The sequence below is a fragment of the Canis lupus genome, chromosome X, assembly GCF_011100685.1.
Source record: "Canis lupus familiaris isolate Mischka breed German Shepherd chromosome X, alternate assembly UU_Cfam_GSD_1.0, whole genome shotgun sequence".
In the NCBI taxonomy this organism is placed as follows: Eukaryota; Metazoa; Chordata; class Mammalia; order Carnivora; family Canidae; genus Canis; species Canis lupus.
This window is the reverse complement of record NC_049260.1, coordinates 103,106,748-103,126,986: the sequence shown is the minus strand read 5'-3', so window position 1 is coordinate 103,126,986 and position 20,239 is coordinate 103,106,748. Positions and strand designations below refer to the sequence as shown.

At 46.8% G+C, this 20,239-nt stretch overlaps 1 protein-coding gene across 3 annotated transcripts in view; it reads right to left on the bottom strand.

Annotated features, from left to right (window-relative positions):
• Positions 1-495: 495 nt before the first annotated feature.
• Positions 496-20,239, bottom strand: part of ARHGAP36 (Rho GTPase activating protein 36) — a 31,373-nt gene continuing 11,629 nt past the window's right edge. Inside the window, exons 2-12 of one of the 3 annotated variants that reach the window (XM_038586607.1) lie at positions 8,134-8,292; positions 6,872-6,937; positions 6,121-6,356; positions 5,675-5,867; positions 5,409-5,464; positions 5,109-5,259; positions 4,505-4,653; positions 4,114-4,290; positions 3,759-3,856; positions 3,525-3,631; positions 496-1,745 (exon numbers count right to left, since the gene is read on the bottom strand). In XM_038586607.1, the coding sequence (XP_038442535.1) occupies positions 1,588-1,745; positions 3,525-3,631; positions 3,759-3,856; positions 4,114-4,290; positions 4,505-4,653; positions 5,109-5,259; positions 5,409-5,464; positions 5,675-5,867; positions 6,121-6,356; positions 6,872-6,937; positions 8,134-8,292 (1,550 nt within the window). In that variant the 3' untranslated portion in view covers positions 496-1,587. Of the gene's footprint in view, positions 1,746-3,524; positions 3,632-3,758; positions 3,857-4,113; positions 4,291-4,504; positions 4,654-5,108; positions 5,260-5,408; positions 5,465-5,674; positions 5,868-6,120; positions 6,357-6,871; positions 6,938-7,126; positions 7,400-8,133; positions 8,439-20,239 lie in introns of those variants that run through there. The other 2 variants (XM_038586606.1, XM_038586608.1) reach the window with 2 other exon arrangements.

Genomic DNA, 20,239 nt, shown 5'->3' with positions numbered 1-20,239 from the left:
CCCTCTTCCTCTTTATTTCATGTCACCCACCCCTCCCACTTATTCATCACCCCTGTTTTTTATCCCCCATAACTTCCCTTTTGTCCTCATCATATCCATCCCTTTATCCCATATCACCCTTCCACTTCCCCCATCACCTCTTCCTCTATTCCCCATCACTCCTCCCCTTTTGTCCCTATTACCTCCACTTCTTTATTCCACATCATTCTTCTCCTTTATTCATTATTCCCTCCCCTTTATTCATGTCATGTCTCCCCATTATTCCCCATAACCCCTCCTCTTTATTCCACATGTCCCCTCTGCTTTTCCCCCCTCTGCTTTATTCCATTCCTTTTCATCCCTTTAATCCATGTCACCCTCTCTCCTTTATTCCTCTTCCCTCTCTTTCCCCTTCAGCTCCAATCAGTTTCCCAACTCATCAGCACAATTTTCAAATTAAAACACACACACACACACACACACACACACACACACACGGTAAGCCATGAATATGCTGTCACAATACAGATGTTTATTAATGATTAAGTGCCAGAGAAGTTTTAACAATCACAAATCTTCGAGCTCTGTGGTTGTTACCCATTGTGTGATCAATTTCTATCCCTCAATACAATACATTCTTCATTCTGTGGACCTTAGCAGTTGTTACCCATCAATATCAGCTATAATTTTGGATGTCATACATAACCCATATCTGTGTGTTACCAGAGCATGTCCCGCAAATTTGTACCGTCCTGCATAGAGGAACTACAGAGACGATAGGTAAGAACATTTTAATCAGGTGACTTTAACTACTTGGAACTATGTGTTTCTACCTAACTAGCTGTTTTGCTGACAACAGGGTGTGAAATCCAGCTGTCTGTAAAACAGATCTAGGTAATAAAATCAGATTTTTCCTCTAACTTTTGATCCCAGAAGGCTAGTTAGGCTTATATTTGAGGTTTCCCTGTTAGCATGACCTGAGCAAAACTGCACAGAATTTTGGGAGTGGCTGTTGGATGAGCCATTGGTCTAAATAATTTGGAGGGGAGAAAATCCTGAGGTGGTGGAGTTGCTGCGGGGACACGGCTATGAGTTGGTGTGACATGGTTTAGCATTAATTGTTTGTCAGCTGTCAGTAGGCTGACCTAACGTCCTAGCATGCGTCTTGAGGGCCTTTCCAATTGAGCTCTCGGGAGGAAGGAAGGAAAGTCAGGAAAAACATGCAATTCCCTTTTGGGGTGAGGGAAAGCACCTCGAGATTTGTGAGCTTCTCTGGGACAAGGTGTTACCACAAATGTCACATCAATTAATTGAAGGGCTGCAGTGTGGGAAAGCCAAGATCAGGGGTAAAAGAGAAAGGCAAGGTAGCACCAGGGAGCCTGGGCATGACACAGAAACACCTCTGCTTTTACTAGCTAAAGGAACCAAACATCCCCAGTGAAGGGGCTGGCTGTGTGTTTGGAATTCTCAGCCTGACCCGAGCATCAGGTGGAAATCCTTCTTACCCTCAGATCTTTACCTTCAACAGTCTCCTCAATGTTTCCTGTGACATCCCAGGTCTACCCCCACCCTTTTCCCCTGTCCGGCACCTTATAGAAGGAAAAACATCTAAGGAAAGAAGTAGCCGATGCCAGTTTTGGCCTCCTTCTCCCGGGGCACACGGAGCAATGGGCGGTCTTGCTCCAGAATGGGAGGGTTACCCGCTCCTTCCTCATCGTCATGGGAACGGGCAGTGCCGGGAGGCACAGCTGGCTCCTCAGAGGAACCTGGAAAATAGCAACAATGTTAACTCCTTATATTTCTAGACTTCATACTTTGCATAGCACCCAAGGGACTAAGACCTAATTTTGCCCTTCAAATGCAATATGAGGCAAGAAGCTAGGATAGGAATGACTATCCCCATTTGACATGTTAAGAAGACTGCGGCCTAACAGTAGAACATAGATCTCTAAATCTAGGCCCACTGTGGAAGGTGGTGGGGATAGGGCTGAGTTAGAGAACAGAAAGAGTGAGACAGATACCCCGTGCTCAGAGCAAAAGGACAATACCACCAGGAAGGTGGGGAAGAGGGAGGCCTCCTAATAACCACCACCACCCTACAACCAGCCTGACTAGTTTCACTAAGCAAATGAGTAACAAAGCTGGAGCTGGAAGCTTACAGCACTTCATGGAGGGGAGAAAGCAGGTGTCGGTCATCAATGACTCTGGGGAGGACTTATGGTCCATGACTTGGCCAGGCCAAGATTTGTTTTTAAGGAGGGTGGTATCTACAGGAAATGTAACATCTGCATCTTCTGTATGGAACTGGATTGCCTTGGGATGCCAAGCTTCTTTAGAGTCAAGATCCTTAGGCATTGGGACAACTTCCATATTCATGATTTCTTCAAGACTGACAGCCAGGTCTGGCTGAGGGTCTGGAATTTTGTTGAGAATGGAGACCTCTTCAGGCTCTGGAGCCAAATTGGTAACTTCATCCTCTTCAAAAGTGTTGGCTTGGTCTTTTTGAGAACTGGGAATTTCACTGTGGACTTTAGCATCTCCAGGCTCTGGAACCACATTAAAAACTGAGTTGTTTTCAAGACTGGGGTTTTCTTTAGAGTCTTGGATTCCACTGACATCAGAAGCTTCTTTGTGCCCTGGGATTTCTTCAGCATCTGAGGCTTCTTCATCGTTTGGGATTCCACTCATAGCTGAAGATTCTTCTTGGTCTTGAATTTCATCAATCTCAGTCACATCTTTAGGGCTTGTTACCACATAGAGAACTGGGACCTCCTCAGGGATGGAGTCTTCTTCAGAGCCAGCAATTCCATTGATTTCTGGAGTTTCTTCCTGATCTGGAATTGCATCAGCATTTAAGGATTCATCATCATTTGGGATTTCATCAAGAGCTGGGACCTCTTCAAGATTAGGATCTTCTTCAAAACCTGGGTTTTCATCATTACCTGAAGCATCTACATGGTCTGGGATTTCATGGGTGTCTGGGGCTTCTTCATTGGTTGGGATTACATGGAGATAGGAAATTTCTGCAAGGTCAAGATTTTGGTTGTCTTCACAGTCTGGTCCTTCTTTAGGGTCAGGATTTGGGTTTTCTCCAGGATTCGGGATTTGCACATTGGGGGCTCCTTCAGGGTCTGGGACCATATCAAAATATGGTATTTCTTCAAAGTCTGGGATTTCAATGAGTTCAGGAGCTTCATCATCAGGGTCTAGAATACCTTCAAGGGGAGGAAGATCATCAAAAATCAGGGTATCATCATTGTCGTCGTCATCATCTTCATCTTCTTCATCAAGCTCTGGGATGCCTTTGAAATGTGGGCCTTGAATCTCAAGGTCATTTGGGATCTCAAGACCTTGAACTTCCCCAAAGACTACTCCTTGATTGAGATACTCATATACTAGCTCTTCGTGGACTGACACATCTTCCTCAGAGGACTCAACTTCCTCAAGGGACTCATCTTCAGCAAGGACCTGGCCTTCACCAAAGGATTGACCTTCAGCAAGGGCCTGATCTCCAGCAAGGGCCTGACCTCCAGCAGGGAACTGACCTTCATCAAAGGGCTTGCTCTGACCAAGGACAGCTGCCCGGGCTTCAGCAGAATTTTCCACTGGATCAGAAAGTAAAGCATCCTCTTCCATCTTTATGCGTGCACTCCTGGATGGGAATGAATTTGAAAAAGCGAGTCAGTTTTTATCCTTAGTTTGTCTAACATGATGGTGGTCTGGGATTAGAAGGAAATTCTGCACCAGGCTAAGCTTAAACAAACCAAGAAAACACTCACTGGATCTTCCTCAAATTCCTGCGTCTGATAAAGTCCAGGGCTTCAGGACTGGATTTCCATACACGCTTAGCAACCTGCTTCTGAATATGGGGAGGCACCTGAGAGTAAAATGAGCAATGTTAGCCTTTATTACATGACATTTTTATTTTTTTATTTTTTTGCATGGCATTTTTAAATTTACACTCATCCTTATCAGGACTGAAAGCACCATGACCAGCTAATGTAGGAGGAATTTCTGGGAGATTTGGTGGCTACCTTCTTTGGCTACCCTCAGGGATATATGTACAACTCTCCCTTGCCTTGAGAGTAGGAGAGAGATAGCTGTGAAATAAATTTGCCCAGAAGTTCCATTTACCTGGAAGAGGATATCCCAGTTATCAATCATGGCACGGACCACATTGACAGAAGCAACATAATGGTCAATCCCCAGTCTTGTCTTCCTGGACTCCCTCTTGGCAAATCTCCCTTTCTTCAGGAGAGCAGATCCAAACACCAGAGCCAAATTGGTGGAAGTCATACGGTTGCCTGAAACCTATGAAAAGGAAAGCAGAAAGTGATTGCCTCTGAGGTGCTGATGGAAATAACACCAATATAAATGTTTCATTTTGTTCTTGTTTCCCTCTCCCACTGTGTGTCTCTGTCTCTGTCTCTCTCTCTCTCTCATATATTCCCACAATGTCCCCTACTACTCTCTCATTGCCCTTTTCCAGAGTTGGGGTTTTTGTTGTTGTTGTTGTTGTTATTACCAACTGTCCATCAATGCCAATGGAGTCCTCGCAGTTCTCAGTAATTTTATGCAGGGCCTTCAGCAGACGCTCCAGGGTGTCACTATGGCAGGGTGGCATCAGGTAAACCAGCAGTTGCAGTGCAGAAAGCTGATCCTGCGGCTTTAGAGCTAGAAGAAGGAAAATAGGGGCTGGCTCAGGGGGCTAGCCTTGGCAGCAGCCAGATACCAAGAGAGATGTGATTATGCTAGAAAACTGAGGAAATCTATGGAGAAAGTACCCAGGCATCTTGTCTTTGCCTATTCCCAAAGCATTTGAACTCAGGAACTCTAAAAGTAAGAAAGTGCTCCCATCAAAACCAGACCCCTTCTATAGAACCTAGGTTCTTCTTTGCCCTAAGAGGACACGCGCAGCTTCAAGAAACTCTAGAGAAATTTCCAAACAATAGATTTATGATGGAATATTAAGAGATACAGAGAAAGTAATCTGGATATGTGTTTTCATCTTCTGATGTTTCTTCTGTTTTAGTTCCTTGGGGTCCTGCAGCCAGAGCTCTGTCCTGATACCCCTATATCCCCCCTACTACTTCCTTTCCTTGCCTAAGAAGGGAGAGCAGAACACTCACTTGCTGTCAAAAGGAAGGACATGTACAGATCATCTGGCAGCAGCGAGTCCTTCATGTCACGGAAAAACTCCTTGAGGAGTGCAGCCACATCATGCACATTCTGAGTATCATCCAGCACTACATCCAGACCTTGATCAAATTCTTCACGGAGCTAGAAAGAAGAGAGAGAATACATGGACCCTCTGCCCTGCCCACCTCAGGCCCCCACCAGACATGAACACACCCCCACCCCCCACACACACACCCACACACCTGCTTTTCCTCACTCAAGGAACAGAAGTATAAACATAACCAATTTACCTCCCGCACTCTCTCCTCCGAGTATTCCAGAGTGAAAATCCCCACTGTGCTTAAGCCTGAAAGAAAAAAACAGGGGATGCTAAGTATATCTGGTCCCCCTCTCCCTGGCATTTCCCTTCTCCCCAGCTGAATCCCAACCCCAACTGGTGGCAGGGGAAGGTTCCCATCCTCAAACCCATTTCTCTCCCCATTTCTAGAACACCATTCTTCCCCTTTAATTGCCTCCTACCTTGATTTAACCATCATTTTTTTTTCGGTCCCCTTACCATGTTTTTCAATGAAGCTGCAGCAAGCCTCAACAACCTGGGGTATTTGTTTAGCAATCGGATTGAGGCTCATTTTCCTTTTGGATCCCAGAAGTCGCTGGCCAATTGGAAAGGAAATCTTGGAAAGTTGCAGGGTCTGCAGCAGCAGGGCCCCATCCTCCAGTTCAGCCAGGCTGTCCACAGATACTGCACCCTGTAGAGAAACCCAGAGTGTCTTAAAAATGGGCGCGGGGGCTGGAGTGTCCCTTTGGACCTTCCTGAGGATTCGGTCACATTAATAATAGGAGACATTCTCTCTGTGGCAAGCCAGTTACACCCCTCCAATATGTTCCGTTCAGCTCCCCCTCCCTCTGAGGACACAGGCCTTGACCCTCCCATCCCATTCACCCACATTCCTGGATGCCTCAGGAAGGGTCACTGCCTGAACCCTGGAGTGTTTAACTCACTCGACGTCCACGGCGAGTAAACTCCCGGGGCAAGGAGGGCTCATCCCGTCTACGACTGAAAAAGCGCCTGATGCGGCCAAACATCCTTTGCACCACGTTTCCCCGACGACGGCCTGCAGCCTGACCGGTGGATTCTTCAATCTCCATCGCGGCTATTAGTTCAAGATGCTTGCGGCGGGTAAGCTCATTCACCAGCACCTCTTCCAGACGAATGCCAAATGTCTTGAGTGATACAGCTGGGGAGCCAGGGAGAGAAAGAATGAGAAACGTCAACGCTCCGCAGCGCTTAAATCAGGAGGAACTGCAGGGGCTGTGGCACACCTCTCAGCAGCCGCTGGCAGCCAACCCCACCCCTCCAGACCCGCAGCGCCCCTTCCCGGGGAGTGAGCCAAAAAAGACCCTGCAGTGGTTTGGCGAAAAGACTCCTCTCCACTCAAACTACCCCGATGGAGCTCAAGGTCCCTGCCTTAAGTCCTGCCAGGGGATGACAGCCTTGAAGCAGTGAGGGCAGTTTCTTCTGGGCGATCCGTCTGAGGTGGATGCACTGGGAAGGCTTAGGCAGATCAGTTGGGACCGCCCTGTGCCTGTAGCCAGTGGGCCATTTCCTGAAATCATCCCCTACGGTGTTGGGAGGGGGAGTGACCCCAAAATCAGTGGGCATCGCCCAGCCTCCAGTAACCAGGGACTCAATGGCGGGGGGGAGTGGGCAGCGTTCCATTTATTTCCTACCAAAAGTAATAGAGCCCCTCACCCCTCTGCTGTCCTCTCAGAATCAGGAACCACTTCTCAAAGGTGTTTGGACGGTCAATATGTAGAGCTATGGGAAGAGAAAAAAAGACACGCGCACTCACACAAATTGGATTTAATCAATGTCGAAAACATCTCAACGTATTGATCCACAGGGAGGGGTATAGCAAACAACTCAGTCCAGGATGCTGAAAGTGTTGTGTTTGCTCCCAGCCTCAGTTTCCCCGTTTGACAACGGGACCAAGCCTATCTACCACACCTGAGACTCGAAGAATTTAACCAGATCAGATGATCGGAGGCGCGGCGTGAGCACCGCACACCGTGTCAAGCAGGGTAGTAATTCCACTCAAGGCTTCAAGCATCAATTGCTGGCTCCATGGCTCCCGGACAGTGCAACAGGCTAGGGGAGGGGCTCCGCCTGCGGCGGCAAGTAGGGGTCGCCAAGTTCCTATGGATGCGCTCGCGCCTGGGCTGCCGTCCGCTCCCAGCGCCGCAGTCCGAGAAGCGGCGACTCGTACTGTCCTGGCGCTCAGACCCCCGGCAGCCAGGTCTCCACGACCCTCGCGTGGCTACCTCAGGCCACGCCCTCTGAATGCGCCTGGCGAGCCCGCCGCCCCCACACTTCTCACTGCCGCAGGGGGGCCCCTCGGCCCGTGCGCCCCCTCCTTCCCACCTCCCCCTGGGCGGCCGAGTCCGCTCGCACTCCCGGTCCCCGCACTCTCAGACCCCATCCAGGGTTCCGTACAGCCCGCTCACCCGCAGCTGGCTGAGGTGGGCAGCGCTCGCAGCGCACCTCCCGCCAACGCTCCCGCTCCCGCTCCAGAGCCCGCACCGCCCTCCCGCTCTGTGCCGGGATTGGCGTGTGTCTCTCCCAACTGTCTCGCTATCTCCCTGGACTCGCCATCTCTTGAGCATGCCGTCTCTGTGCGTCCCGGTCCTTTCTCGGAGTGTCCCTCTCGCACTGACTTGTTCGCGCACCGCACCTGGTGCGTCTGTCTCTTCACCTGCCCTCTGTCCACCTGTCTGTCCCTGCCATTCGCCTGTCTGTCTGACCGCCCCTCCAGCCCCCAGGTTTTGACCCAACTCAACTAATCTCGACCTCCCCCACATTCAGCAAATACCCTTCAACTCCCGCTTCCTCAGTTGTCCCGGCACCAAGGGACCTGAGAGGGAGCCTCTCCTACCCTCCTGGACCCCCGACTCGGCCCGTCCTGCCCGGGGTCCGCTCGCCCGAAGGAGGGGACCCCACGTTCCGGGCCAGCTCACCTCTGTTAGGTTTGAATTCAGAGAGGAAATGTCTGGCCACGAGTTCGTGGTAAGCAGTCTCTTGCAGCTTCAGACGCTCCAGCTCCGACAGACTGTGTATCGATATCATCTTCGTCCTGCGGTCCGGATTGTGTCCTGGGGCTCCTCCCAGGACGTTTACTAAAAAAATAAAGGCGGACAATAACAGCAAAGGGGGCATGATTCTGGGGCACAGTGTCCTTGCTGCCTTCAGAAAAGGAATGCAGCCACCCATTCTGGAATCGATGATTATCAAGGCTGCATCATCCAATTGTCACTGGACCTGGTGGAAGGAGCTATGGGGGGGAGGGTGGCAAAGGGGGAGGGAAAACTGGGAGGCGGCTTCACCCTCAAGCAGAGCTGCCTCTGGTTGCTTATTTAAAAAAAAAAAAAAAAAAAAGAACTTAAAAAAAATCAGCCCTGAACCGACAGTCCAGAAAACAGAAAGCCCAATTAGGCAAAAGGAAAAAAGGGGAATAAAAAAAAAAAAGAAAAAGGAAGGAAAAAGGATTAAAAGAAAACCAACCAACCTTACTCATAATTTTGAAATGTACACTGAGACAAGAATAAGGTAATATTGTCCATCAATTAACTAGGACATTGATGGAGTTCATTTTTATTTTTTAATGATACTACTCTATGCTGTCCAGGTTGAATGAAATGGGCACATCCATCTAGGTTAGGAGCACTGAAAATTTGTACAGCTCTTCCAGAAAGCAAACTGGACACATAAGTATGGAGCCAAATATCATCCCCAGGCCCTTTGACCCAGTAATTCCCTTCTAGGAATCTATCCTAATGAAATCTTCCTTCAGACAGGAAAAACTATATGTACATGAGCCATAACAGGAAAGCATTTAAGGAAAAAAGCTAGCCCAGCAACAAGACTAGTTATATAAATTATGGAATGACCACAGTCTGGAAAATTATGTAATCATTAAACTGATGTTTACAAAGAGCTTTTAAATAGCAAATACAAAATATAGAATTGTATTAATCATGATTACAACCATGTGAAGGAAAATATGCACAAAAATAAAAGAAATGCACCCCAATACAAACAGCATCTGTATTAAGTGGTAGGATTTTATTTGCCTTATGCCTTTTCTCTATTTATCAAAAATTGTACAACTTGATTATATTTTTTTCATGAACAGAACATCAATTTGTACCAAAACAAACAAACATCATGTCCAGGCCATTTCTAATGAGACTCCCTACACAGGATTGGTGATCAGAGTTAAGTCTTAGTGTATTGGCAAACCTGTTCTATATGTCCCTTCTCCATGGTACCTATCTCAGGCTCCTCTGGGGCTTCATAGGATCCCCCAGTGGGGATCTCTCTGGACCCCATGCAGTATTCTTTCCTGCACATCCTGGCCTCTGTTACTCATTTGCTCTTTCATTCATTTTTTAAAAAATCGATATGAACTGCCTACTTTGTGCCAGATACTAAAGATTCAAATATGAGCAAGATAATGCTACTCTTTTCATAAAGGATCTAACAGCGAAGTGAAGGAAATACGCAAGGCAGCAACAATTTACAAAACCTTGTGATAAGTCAATGGCCAAGACATAAACAAAGTACTGTGAGAGCAGAACATCTAAGTCAGCCCTGGGGGCAAGGGGTGTGGAGAAATGGATGTCCAGAGAGAGAACAGCTTGTGCAAAGGCAGAGAGATGGGAAAGAGGTTGTTATATTCTTAAAACTGTCCAAAGGGGATGGAAGGAGATAAATCTGCATAGGCAGGGATGAGCTCAGGGATGGCCCTGTAAGCCATGTTATGGAGCTGGACCTTCTCCTGAAGGCAGTAGACAACTACTGCAGGGTTTTCAATAGAGAGTGACAGAGTCAGAGCTGCAGTTGGAAAAAGCACAGGAAGCAGTGAAAACCCGGGTTTGGGTAGAGTCTGAAGCAGGTAGATGAGCCAAGAGGCAACGAGATGCTGATACTAGCCATTGTCACTGGGGCTGGGGCAGGAAATGGATTTTATGGGTAGAACTGATGGAACTCAGAGGAATTGTGATAAAAAGGAAAGAATTTAGGACAGCTCCAAAGGTTATGGTTTGGAGTGAGTGAGTGGATGTTGGTTCTTGACAGAGAAGATAATTTGGGGAACTAAACCTTTTGATAAGAAGGGAAATGGTCACATGTCATTTTTTTTCTGAGCTCCCCTTTTCCATGGAGTTTTATGGTAACATTCTATATATTATAGTTGAGTGGGGGGAGGGAGCTTAAATCCCAAAGATCAGGTACATATATGGCTTTGACAAAGGAAAAGTAAGTAGGAGTTTATTATTCAATAATCTAATACATGAGCTCTGTCCAAAAACAAACACAAGCAAACCCACAGACCCACAAAAATCCCACCCCTCTTTTGTTTCCAAAATTTTCTTTGCCTACTTTCCTTGATGACCAAAGTCATGCATATCAGTAATAAATTCTTGCCAGATAACTAAGGTGCAGTATGAGAAAAGACCAGGAGTCTTTCTATGGCTTCAGAACTGAGCTAGCAGGAAAATCCTTAACATGGATTTTTTTAAAGCTATTTTGACTGCAAAGCACCATCCCCTGGACCCAAGGTGAATGCCTAAGCCCAACTACTAAACTGCATCCACAAGACTGATCATTTTAACCAAAGATTATGCACAGCACCCACCTCAGTCCTAGACTAAGTCTCTAGCAAGCCCCCATTCACAATAGCAGGTCCATAACCTATTAGTCCAGGGTCTCATCCTGACACACACAGCCTAGTTCTGGCTGAATTTTTCTGACATTACTCTCCCTTTCCCCCTTTCCTCCCCTTTCCCCTTGCCCCGATCCAGACATTTATGTACCTGTTTTGGAGTTGCAGCTCCTTCTTCTTCCTCCGCTTCCCAGATCTGGTCATCCAAAGAGTAGGCTGGTTCTTTTACCCAAAATCAAGATGAAAATCGATCCCTCTCTTCCCCCAAAATAAGGTAAGAACAAACAAGAAAACCTCAAAACAACACCAGCCAAAAGAGAGAGAGAGAGAGAAAGAGAGAGAGAAGCCTTTGAGAGATGAGTCAGCCTCGATGCTTACAATTACGAAGGAAATCAAAGGCCTTAGAATAAACCGTTTGTCATTGCCTCCTGCTCAAAGATAGAGGGCTAAACTTAAGAGCAATCATATGCTGCAGTTGTACCAGTAAAACTGACACTGTCTTGCTTGCCTTCAAGTCTCCCAAGGCACCAGGAGAATACAGGACAGAGCAGAGTTAGGGAGGCCAGTGTGCCCAAACAGGAAGCAGATGGAAAAGGTGTGTAGGGGGGCAAGTAAGCCAACTTCTATGCCACCACGAGACAGAGAGGCAGGTATCAGGTTTGTAAGATCTGAATACTTGTCTTTAGGCCTGGTTTTCCAAGCTCCTCATGGGGAACAAGGTGCCAAGAGACCTCTGGCTCCAAAGTGTCTTCCCCTTCCCCCTTCAGCATGGGGCTGGCCTGAAGTGACCACAACACCAAAAAATACACAAGCAGGAAGGGGAAAAGCAGGACCTATCAAGCAGTACCTATCAGTTTCAGCCTAGAATTGAAGACATTTGCAAAAATAATATCCTAAGACAAATATCTCTGGAGTTACAGCTAGGTAGAACCAAGTGCAAAGCCAAGCTTTACCATTTGTTACCTGTGTGACCTCAGGAAAATCAGTTGAATTCCCTGAGCCTCAGTGACTTCCTCCATAAAATGGGGAATTGATGCAATACCCACTTCAGCAGTTGTGTGAGAATTAAATGAATAATGTATGTGTGATATTTAGCATTGGTTTTTAATAAACACATTGATCTTGAAGGTTCTTTGCAAAGGGTCTGAGTTTACCAGAAAATATCATGTTTCAAAAGTAATTATATAAAATTAGAATTTGTATCAATGCATACAACATCTTACTCTGTTCAAGCTCTGCTAAATTTGAATTAAATTAAAACAGGTAAAGAGGGATCCCTGGGTGGCGCAGCGGTTTGGCGCCTGCCTTTGGCCCAGGGCGCGGTCCTGGAGACCTGGGATCGAATCCCACGTCGGGCTCCCGGTGCATGGAGCCTGCTTCTCCCTCTGCCTGTGTCTCTGCCTCTCTCTCTCTCACTGTGTGCCTATCATAAATAAATAAAAGTTTAAAAAAAAAAAAAAACAGGTAAAGAGGGCAGCCCCGGTGGCTCAGCAGTTCAGCGCCTGCCTTCGGCCCAGGGCGTGGTCCTGGAGACCTGGGATTGAGTCCCACGTCGTCGGGCTCCCTGCATGGAGCCTGCTTCTCCCTCTGCCTGTGTCTGTCTGTCTCTCTCTCTCTCTCTCTCTCTCTCTGTGTGTCTCTCATGAATAGATAAATAAAATCTTAAAAATAAATAAATAAATAAATAAATAAATAAATAAATAAATAAATAAATCAGGTAAAGAGATCTTGGGAGACTGTTGGGAATAGATCTTTCTTCTTCAATCTCCAATGGCATCAGGTCAAGTCTTTAAAAAAAATCTTACAAATTTAGGAAAACTAACTATATAGCTTAATTTTTCAAATGCTAGTATTCATGTTAGTAAAATGCCTATATGTCTCAAAATTTGTTTTTCTTTTGAACCATCCAATTTTACATTGTCACTGGCAAAAGAAAGCATAGTTATATCTAGATCAGTCAAGGGGCTAGGATATTAGCAGATGTCGAAAGAGAGAGCTTGAACAATGAGCAGAGGGACACCCAAACCAAGTCTCCAGCAATACAAAAAGGGGAAATACACATAAGTGGCGGCGTCAAGCTTGTTCCTCACGTCCTCCCGAAATGCATGGCACAGATGGAAAAACAAATTAACCAAATTAACGTCAGAAAGGTCACCCGCTTCAACATTGTGAGGACAGAAATGCTTTCATCTGGGCATAAATTCACAGTCCTCACAATTTGGAGGACTCCATTGCTCCCATCAAATAGTTTGGGATAGCAGAGTGCTTACTAGTAACCACCTATGAGAATAAAAGTAGGGGCTGCACTGATTCCATCATTTGAATCCTTATAAACTAGGCACTTTATGGCACCATCAGAATTTTGCTCCAAGCCTCTGATAGCTCCTTGGAGTTTGAGACATTGATAGTGGATGAGGGTGAGTGGCCAGCAAGCATTGTGTCTAGGTTATTCAAATGTCTACAGGCAGCGACAATGGATAAAGACATCCCCAATAATATATCACAACATGGGAAAAAGACACAGGTCTCTAGATGAAAACATTTCGACACTAGTTTGGTCTGCTGGCACAATACCTCACCTATCCCTGAGCATTACTGAGTTAGCCTCTAAGTTGTTATCCTGTAACCGGCATTTAGGCAAAGGCTGCAGTCATGTTGAACAAAATGGCTCATTTTATCCTATGCAGTAATTGTACCCCAAGATAATTAAATTTGGGGACAGTGTTCTTCGATATGTAGAGTCAGCTTATCACACCATAGCCAAAACTCACAAACTGGAGGTAGTGTTGTTAAAATATATTGAGAAAAGTTCTGGCTTCAGGAAAAAAGAATGTTTCAGGAACTGCCTAGTATATTAGAAAAGATCAGAGAGAGAAGAGACCTTAGCCATCACCTAGTCCAAAGCTTCCTTGTTCCACAGTTCAGAAAATTGAGGCTCAGAGAAGGACAGAAGTTTGCCCAAAGGCACACAGCAACTTAACAGCAGAATCTAGAAAAGAACCCAGTTCTTCTCAGTCCTAGGGCTCTTTCCACTGCCCCATACACCTTTACTCTTAATAGCTGCCAAATAACACATAGCTAACTACTGAAATCAAAAGAATGGACACATAATCAAAGTTTGATTCCATAAGCCAGAAGAGGTCGTATCTGAAGGTAGACAACCACCACAAATTACAATCTCTTTGTAAAATAAGAACAATCCTCATCCTATAGAATGTAGGATGCCCTTTTTAAATGTTATTGACTAAAGAAACAACTGGAGCCCAGGATGGTGAAAGGCAATCTTTATGCTACAAACATCCCAAAGGATAGTGCAAACGAGGTGATGTGACACCTAATACAATGAGCTATAGATATTCTCACTATTATCTGCAGGATGTGTCAGAGCGCACAGTAGTATTGGCATCAGCAAGCTGTGTAACAGTTTATCTGTTTTCCCCCTTAGGTTGTTGCTTTTATTATGCCATGGCAGAAAAAGTAAAAACTAAGATGTTCCATCAATAGGAGGGAACGTGTTTTTAAATGTCTACTTTGTCTCATACATCTCATTTTTCTCAAAAGCTTTCAATATGCTCATTATGTCTGGGTCCTAGCACACAATAGGTGTGCAATAAGTGTTCCTTAAGTGAATCATAGGATTATAAACTTTGAAGGTTTTGAAAGAACATAAATGTCTTGTAATTAAAACAGAAACAGCTATTCATGATTCATGGATAAATGAATCATGCTATTTTATTCTCACAACAACGCCTGGGAAGGAGGGAGGTTGGGTATTATGTTTCCCCGTTTTACAGAAAACAACAAACTAGGGCTAGGGAGAGGTTGTGACTTACCTGTAGTTGCACAAAAAAGGCCATGGAGGAATCTGATCTGGGAACCAGCTGTCCCTATCTATCCTCAGGCCAGGCCTTTGCCTTTCCCACCAAATCATGGTATGTCTTGGTTGTTCACCTGCTGTCCGGAACTGGAACAGTCTGAATTGTGACTATCTTCTTTCCTAAGAAGGCAGCTGGATTTCTGAAGTCTTATTTATACACACTATTCTTTAGAAATGGGAATAGAGGTAGATTAGATAGATTTATCAATTGATAGATATGATAGGTAAATAAGATGATAATAAGAGAGAGAGCTGGCTCAGAAAAATAAGACTATTATGAAAGATAGAAGACAGGAGGAGATAGAGGAAAAAGGCATCAAAAGGCCTGTGTGTTCCTCCCACCACATCCCTCACCCTGGCCTGCCCCAAGCTGACAGTGTGCCATCCTGAAAAAGTCCTGACATACGGACTGGAACTTGGGTTCAAATCTCAGCTCTGCCACATGTAAGCTCACACACTCACCAACCAAGTGACCTGTAGCAAATTATCTCACACTTCTGAGCCTCAAGTTCCATCACCTTACAAAATAAGAATCATGATACCTGTTAGGTGTGATTGTGGTAAAGATTAAATACAAGGCAGGGCAGAATGAAATAATCCCCCAAAGGGCACAGTGCTGTACCAAAATATCAGAAAGTGAAATCTGAGAGAAAGACTGAACAGAAGTGTTACTATCTGGAATGAGGCATATAGTGTCTCTCTCTGGAGAGGGCCCTTGCACCGTTCTTTGAAAGCAAAAATGGGTACTCACCCCCAGTCAGCTGGAAGCATACTTTTTAGAGGGGATGCATTAAACTGTTTCTTCACTGGGTCTTTCAGTGCGTCTTACCTTGAGATGCAAGGTAACTAACTGTGGGGAGGGGGGCAGGAATGGGCTTTTAACCTAGGCTGTGAAATGTAGACAAAAGGGAACTGGCTCACAAAAGGGACTTAGTCTCTCCCTTTGGCTTCCACAGCACAGTGTGCAAGCCATCCATGTTAGAGATGGGGGAAGAAAGTAGGGAGACATATGGAGTGGAAAGCCCCAGTTTCTGCCCTTGGGCTCTTGCAGCCTAGTTGGAGGTCACACAAATGTCACAAGCCAGAAGGCCTGTCAAGAAAGGCCCATGGGCCTAATATCATTCTTCTCTGCACTAATTTAAATACATCTCCTCTACTTTTTTCCTTTAAGAAATGCTAAGAACCGACTATTTTCTCAGGTCTGCTAGCACTAGGAAGACCCTTACTCAGCTGTAGGTTTTCAGTAAACTCTGATTCATTGTTCCTATCTTCTCAACAACCCTGTCACCTTAAGCACCCCCCTTTAAAACACACTCCCTTTCAGACACATGCATTGGCTCTCACAGACATCCATGCACACACACACATTCTCAAGCTCTCTCACATATGTATTTTTAGACATACAGAGAGAGAGAGAGAGAGAGAGAGAGAGAGAAAATGAATTCGCTACAACAGAGAAGGAGGGAAATGAGACTCTGCCATCAAGCATTTGTACCTGCAGACCACAGCTGGGGCTTCTACAGAGAGGACATGAGACAGAAAAGACCAATGGAGACACTCCCCCAAACTATTTGGACAGACCCCTAGGAAGGAAACCTTTAGAATAAAGTTGTTCTCAGAAACTGTGGTAAGAGCTTCCTTTTTTCCCTTCTTTGTTTCCCCACCCCCACCTGCTTTTCTTCTCCTTTGATTGTCTCTTCCCCCCAACAGGCATCCAATTTGCTGCCAGTTTTCTTTTTCAAAATCCTGTCTGAGTGGCTGTCATAGAGAATTGGGGCTGTGGGAGATGTTTTCCCAGTCGATGTCATGCTAAGAATGGTATTTTAGAACTACATTAAAATAACCACATTTTTAAAAAAATATCAATGTCTGCCTAACTACCTATCTATCCCCTCTTCAAAATTAGACCACCACCTTGGCTATGATGCAGGGGGAAAAACCCACCAAAAACAAAAACAAAAGAAACCTAGACCAAGAATCAGGAGCCAAGTTACTTAGCAGCTGAGTGGCCTTGGGGAAGTCGGTGAGCATCTCCAAGCCAAAACACAACTGGGGTGTTTTATTATCAGCTTGTTTATCTAAGAGCAGGGCAGAAACACAGCTCTCAAGTCTGCAGAGTCTTTGATACTTCCACAGGACTTTGTCAACTCCATGACATGGGGTCACACTGCCTATGTCCGCATTTGGGACAGAAAGGCGCCCTTCATCCCTCCGCGGGCCTAAGGGCGCCAGAGAGCCAAGGGTCTAAGCACATCTCCCTGTCTCTCGCTCCTGGAGCCCCAGCTCAGGCTGGCTGCCCTTGACCACAGCTAGGTGACAGCGGAAGAGGCGGCAGGGATGAGAACCCTCGTGGCGCGGACATTGCGCCCTCTGCCTGGGGTGCTGGTCCAGGGCCTCCGGCTGCCACCAAGCTGCGAGCACGGACTTCGGGCTGGGGTGTGCCACAGGCGTCCCGCCCCTGTGTGGCTCGAGAGAGCGCAGAAGCTGCAAAGTTCAACAAAGCCCCGCGGCGCGCAAAAGACCCCTCTCAGCTCCCACTCCCTGCCGGGAACTCAAAAAATGAAAATTTGCTTGCGAGAGCTAGGGGTTAGAGCATTGAACGCGGAAATCTGGAACTTGTGTAGCACTCGCCGGCTTCCTCTCCCTCCCTCACGTGGGTCCTCCACTTGGAGGGACCCTCACCTCCCACTCTAGCCCCTCAGTGGGCTGCACTCAGGCCCCAGGAGCCCTGCCCCTGCACTACCTCTTGGCGACTCTCCTGGTCCGGCCAGGGAATCAGTGGCTGCGTGACCCGTTGGTCAGTCGTGCGGTTTGGCCGCGGCCTGTCCTGGGACGAGCTGCAGGCTCGGCTAGCGCTTGGCTCTGCCGCTCAGATTCCCCCACTCTGTATAAAGCTTTCCGCGGTGGGGCAGGGGCTGATTCATAGCAATTTTCAACGCAGCAGCCAGCTCAGTGCCTTACGCATACCTGTTTGCTAAATTCCCTGGGCTACTCCCACTGTTTCTCGCTGTACCCCACAATCTTCTCTCCCTTTATTCAAAGCTGATCTCTCCTTGGAGATTCAGCTCAGGAGTCCCTTCCTCTGAGTGCTCCAAATTTCACCTCCCCTGGTCATGCCACACAATCTCACATTACAAGCAAAGGAAAGGCAGAAGTGGAGGTTTAAATGGCTAAGAAACTTACCAAAGGGCACAGAGCTAATTAGTGGCAGAGTTGAGAGGAAGACCCAAAACTCCTGGATAGAAGCTCAGCGCACTTTGCTACCCTTCATTGCTTCCCTTCTTCCCTGATTGGTATGGCATTGGAGGGCAGGGAACATCTCTTGTTGGCCCTTTGCACACAGGGACTGCACCAGCTATAACCTCCTCCCCTCCTTGCCTCACTCTTTCTGCTCCTTGTTTCCTGTTTTGTCCAGGGCCTCTGCTCTTGCAAACTCAGAGACAAAAAGGTCATTTTGTTCAAAGTCCCGTGCAAGAGCAAACAGAAGCTGACTTTGCAAAGTCCTCTACCCACCTGGATGAGGATGGTCTCAGTAACCTCCCTCCTGCAACACACACACACACACACACACACACACACACACACACACACAACTATAGCCTTCATCATTCTTTTTGTAGCTTCTTGGCACCTTGTGAAATCAGAAGGCATCCACACCTGCCCAAACCATCTTACCTTCTAATACCTCTTCCCAAAACTGCTGCCCTTCCAATCTGCAGCCCAGCACTGGTATGTACAAATCACTGTTCAGTCAAGCAAAAATATATTATTCACAAGTACTAAATATTCTCATCTGATGCGATGAGGGTAACACGGGGTTATAAATGCAAGCTCTCAAATGGGGAGATTTCAAATATGCAATTACACCCCCTCCCAACTGGATTTTTCTCCTCTCCTGGACAAAGTAAATGGACAAAAGGAGGAGGGTATTGTTGACACAGAGGGACAGGAATAGAAAAGAAAGAAGAGAGTCAAGAATGTCACAGAGACTATGGGTGATCCTGGCAAGAGGGAAAGAGTAGGAGGCAGAGCCTGGGCAAAGTAGAGAAGGAATGAAAGGGAGGGGAGAGGAACGTGGGCTGCTGCTGACTTGAGGTGTACACAGATACTGGGGCAGCCCAGGGAGACATGGACTGCCTCCCCAAAAGCTCAGGGAAGTGGCTCTCAGATCTCCTGGATTGGAAAATTAGATCCAGGAACCCCATGGCAAGTCCCTTTTAACTACCCTAGCAAAAGGAGAGTTTCTGGCTCCAGCAGCCACAGGGGTGGCGCTCTTTGCACTTGAAGTACCACCTCGCCACCATCAGGACCAGGAAGATGCCCTCTTTTCCTCCTCCTTCCTCCCACCCCTCCCCCCCACAGTAATTCAATAAATCTTACCCAACACAGGAATGTAATTTGAATGCTCAGGGCAGTTTTCCTTTCCATTGAAGAAGAGGATCTCTCCCTCTCCTCCTGCTGCAAATGGGCTGGGTGCTGCCCCTTTATACATTCTAGAGCACCAGATCAGGAGAGGGGGAGAAAGGGAGGGAGCAGCAGTTTGAGGCTGGTCCAAATTGTCCCTGGCATCTCTCTCTCTCTCTCTCTCTCTCTCTCTCTCTCTCTCTCTCTCTCTCCTGTTGGATTTTTTTCTGTAGCCCCTCCTTCTGGCCCTAGCAGCTCTGCTCCCCTTCCTCACTGCAGCATCCTGCAGCCAATTTCCCCACCTTTGTGATAATGGGACTGATATTGGGGAGCATCCTTCTGGTGATGCTTGCTTTATAATGTAGGATCTTAGACTGATATACCAGGGAAGGATTTTAGTTGGGAGTGGGTGGGTGTCAAGAAGATGAAACAAGAAACCCATTCAGGTAGCCAACTGCCTTGTCAGGAAAGTAACACAAGTTGGTGTTAGGGGCAGTTGGGAGACATGATTTGAACCCCAGTGCACAGAGAGTCAATTTAGGCAGAAGAATGGCAGGTTGTCGGCTTGAGTTATAGTGATCGCCTTGGTAACATAAATACTGCACAATATAATAGTGAAAAGGTAGATCACTGAATATCACTCAGCCTCAGTTTTCTCAACTGCAAAATAGGGGAATAAATGCTCACCCCATAGCACCATGGGGAAGAACATGTGAAATAGCATCAGTATGGTACATATGGCCTGGCACAGAGGCCTTGACCCCTGGACCACCTTCTGGTGTTGGGCACAGGAGGGAAAAGGGCTTCCCCAAGGTCACATAGCAAGTAGCAGAATCAGGATTGGAATCTAGGTACCCCAAACACCCCCCCAAGAAGGGTGCTTTCCACCTCACTTCCTACTCTAAGAAGGCTGCCAGCGCTATCCTTGGGGACCTGGCTGGAGTGGAAGGGGGTGGGTGGGTTAAGAGCCGATTCTCTGAAGTTGTATACAGAGACTCTACCACTTAGCCCCAGCCCAAGGGCTCAGGTTTATGCTTCATCCCCCTGCTCATCATCACTCAGGTAATCTCCCCATGCCATCTTGGACTGATTCACTGCCACTGTAGTGCCACCTCTGCTG